The 1,736-nt window shown below is 46.6% G+C and overlaps 1 protein-coding gene across 1 annotated transcript; it reads left to right on the top strand.

The window, feature by feature from the left end:
* Positions 1-268: 268 nt before the first annotated feature.
* LOC101856558 (receptor-type guanylate cyclase gcy-28) lies at positions 269-1,593 on the top strand (the record flags this gene model as incomplete). Its single annotated transcript, XM_005113281.3, is given in 1 exon segment — positions 269-1,593. A coding segment is annotated over 1 exon segment (1,078 nt), but the record flags the coding sequence as incomplete, so codon positions are not given.
* Positions 1,594-1,736: the final 143 nt, after the last annotated feature.

The raw sequence follows: 1,736 nt of genomic DNA, 5'->3' as shown, positions 1-1,736 counted from the left end.
GGGTGAGGCAGTCCAACCTCCCTGAATCCTCCCCGAAGAGATGCCACCTCCGGAATGTTGTTGTTGTTGTTGTTGTTGTTGTTGCTGCTGCTGTTGCTGCTGCCTTCTTCTTTTTCTTGCTGACTGTACTTTTTAAGAACCCACTTAAAATCAGATAACAACCCACATAGTTAGGTTACTAAATATTTTACAAATCGACAGTTAACTTCCCTTTTTTAGTGAACTTTTAGTGAATAGTATGTTTCCAATTTTTTATGATTCAGAGTTTACAGAAAACCACCCCCCGCAAAACAAACTCACGTTCTGCGACCACGTCTTTGTACTCATGAACCAGATACCTTTTGATGAAGATGCTACAGTCATGACCTGGTTTTATTCACGCACTTTATTGACAATGTACGTACGTTAAATATGTCTTTCGTTGTTGTTTTTTCTTTGTGTGAAGAGAGGGTGATTAATTAATTAATTAATTAATTAATTAATTAATTAAAACATATCGTACATCGTGCAAAACTATGAGCGACGATTCAAAAATATGGAAGGTGGATTTGTCCACAAACCATTTCTCGTGGCTGACGTCTTCACATGAAATGCCACGTCACGCCATGATGGAGGCGAGTGTTGATGGGCGTTCAGAGGAAGGGGTGAAAGGTCAAAGGCGAAGGTGCTGCAATAAAAGGATATTTTTGGCGTCCGCTACATCCGGATACCGCCATTTTGTCTTGGCGTGCCTCGCTGTGATTTTATTCCTCCTTACTTTTGACGTGACCGCGGTCAAGGGACAGCCTTCAGCCGCCCCCGCCAGGCCAACCTACAGGTTCCCTTCCTCCACCAACTTACCCAACGTCGAGGCACCAACACCGGTTTTTACGTCCTTTTCGACCGCCAACAACAACTACAACTACAACTACAACTACAACAACAACAGAATCACAAACTACAACAACAACAACAGCAGCAGCAACGTCCCTCTAAAATGGCCGCCCGTCCTCAAGATCGGTCTAATAATATCCTACCGAGGTGACTTCGGGATTTCCCGCACTGACGTACAGGCCGCCATCACCATAGCTGAACAAAAAATCCTAGACACCAAATTCTTGCTTCCGGGGCTCCGCGATATTTCGGTCAACATGAAGGATTCGGAATGCTCGGAGACGCAAGGCCCCTACAACGCTATAGAGATGGTTTATACAGACACTGTTCACGTGTTCATGGGCCCCGTCTGCGACTACAGTCTCGGTCACGTGACGGGCTACTGCAACGTTTGGGACATCCCCATAATCACCCCCGGTGGCGGATCGCAGTCGCTGGACAACAAAGTCGAGTATAAGATGCTGACTCGGATGCAGGGTCGGTACTCGATGCTGTGGCGACTGCTGCACTCCGTGATGAAGAAATTTCAGTGGGAGCACATCAAGTTTTTGTACCACGACACCGGGATGGGTACCAGCAGGTGCTACCACACGGCCTACCCGATGTACCTGGGGGCACAGAAATACCCGGGAATCACGCCGTACGCGGAGACCTTCAACGAGAACAGGCTTCGGCAACCTTACGAGAAAGTTCTCACCGAGGCCTCGCTCAACGCCAGGAGTGAGTCTGCTAGTCTGTTTGTTGTTTCCGTTTGTTTGTTTGTTTGTGTTGTAGAAACTTTATTTAATTTGGTCATTTCTTAAATGTTTTCTCTCATATCTTTCGCACCCCTTTTTAAACTCTCTTATTTCGTTGGGGGGGGG

The sequence above is a fragment of the Aplysia californica genome, unplaced genomic scaffold (assembly GCF_000002075.1).
Source record: "Aplysia californica isolate F4 #8 unplaced genomic scaffold, AplCal3.0 scaffold01824, whole genome shotgun sequence".
Taxonomy (NCBI): domain Eukaryota; kingdom Metazoa; phylum Mollusca; class Gastropoda; order Aplysiida; family Aplysiidae; genus Aplysia; species Aplysia californica.
Note: the sequence above shows the minus strand (reverse complement) of the source record. Positions and strands in the feature narration are given on the sequence as shown.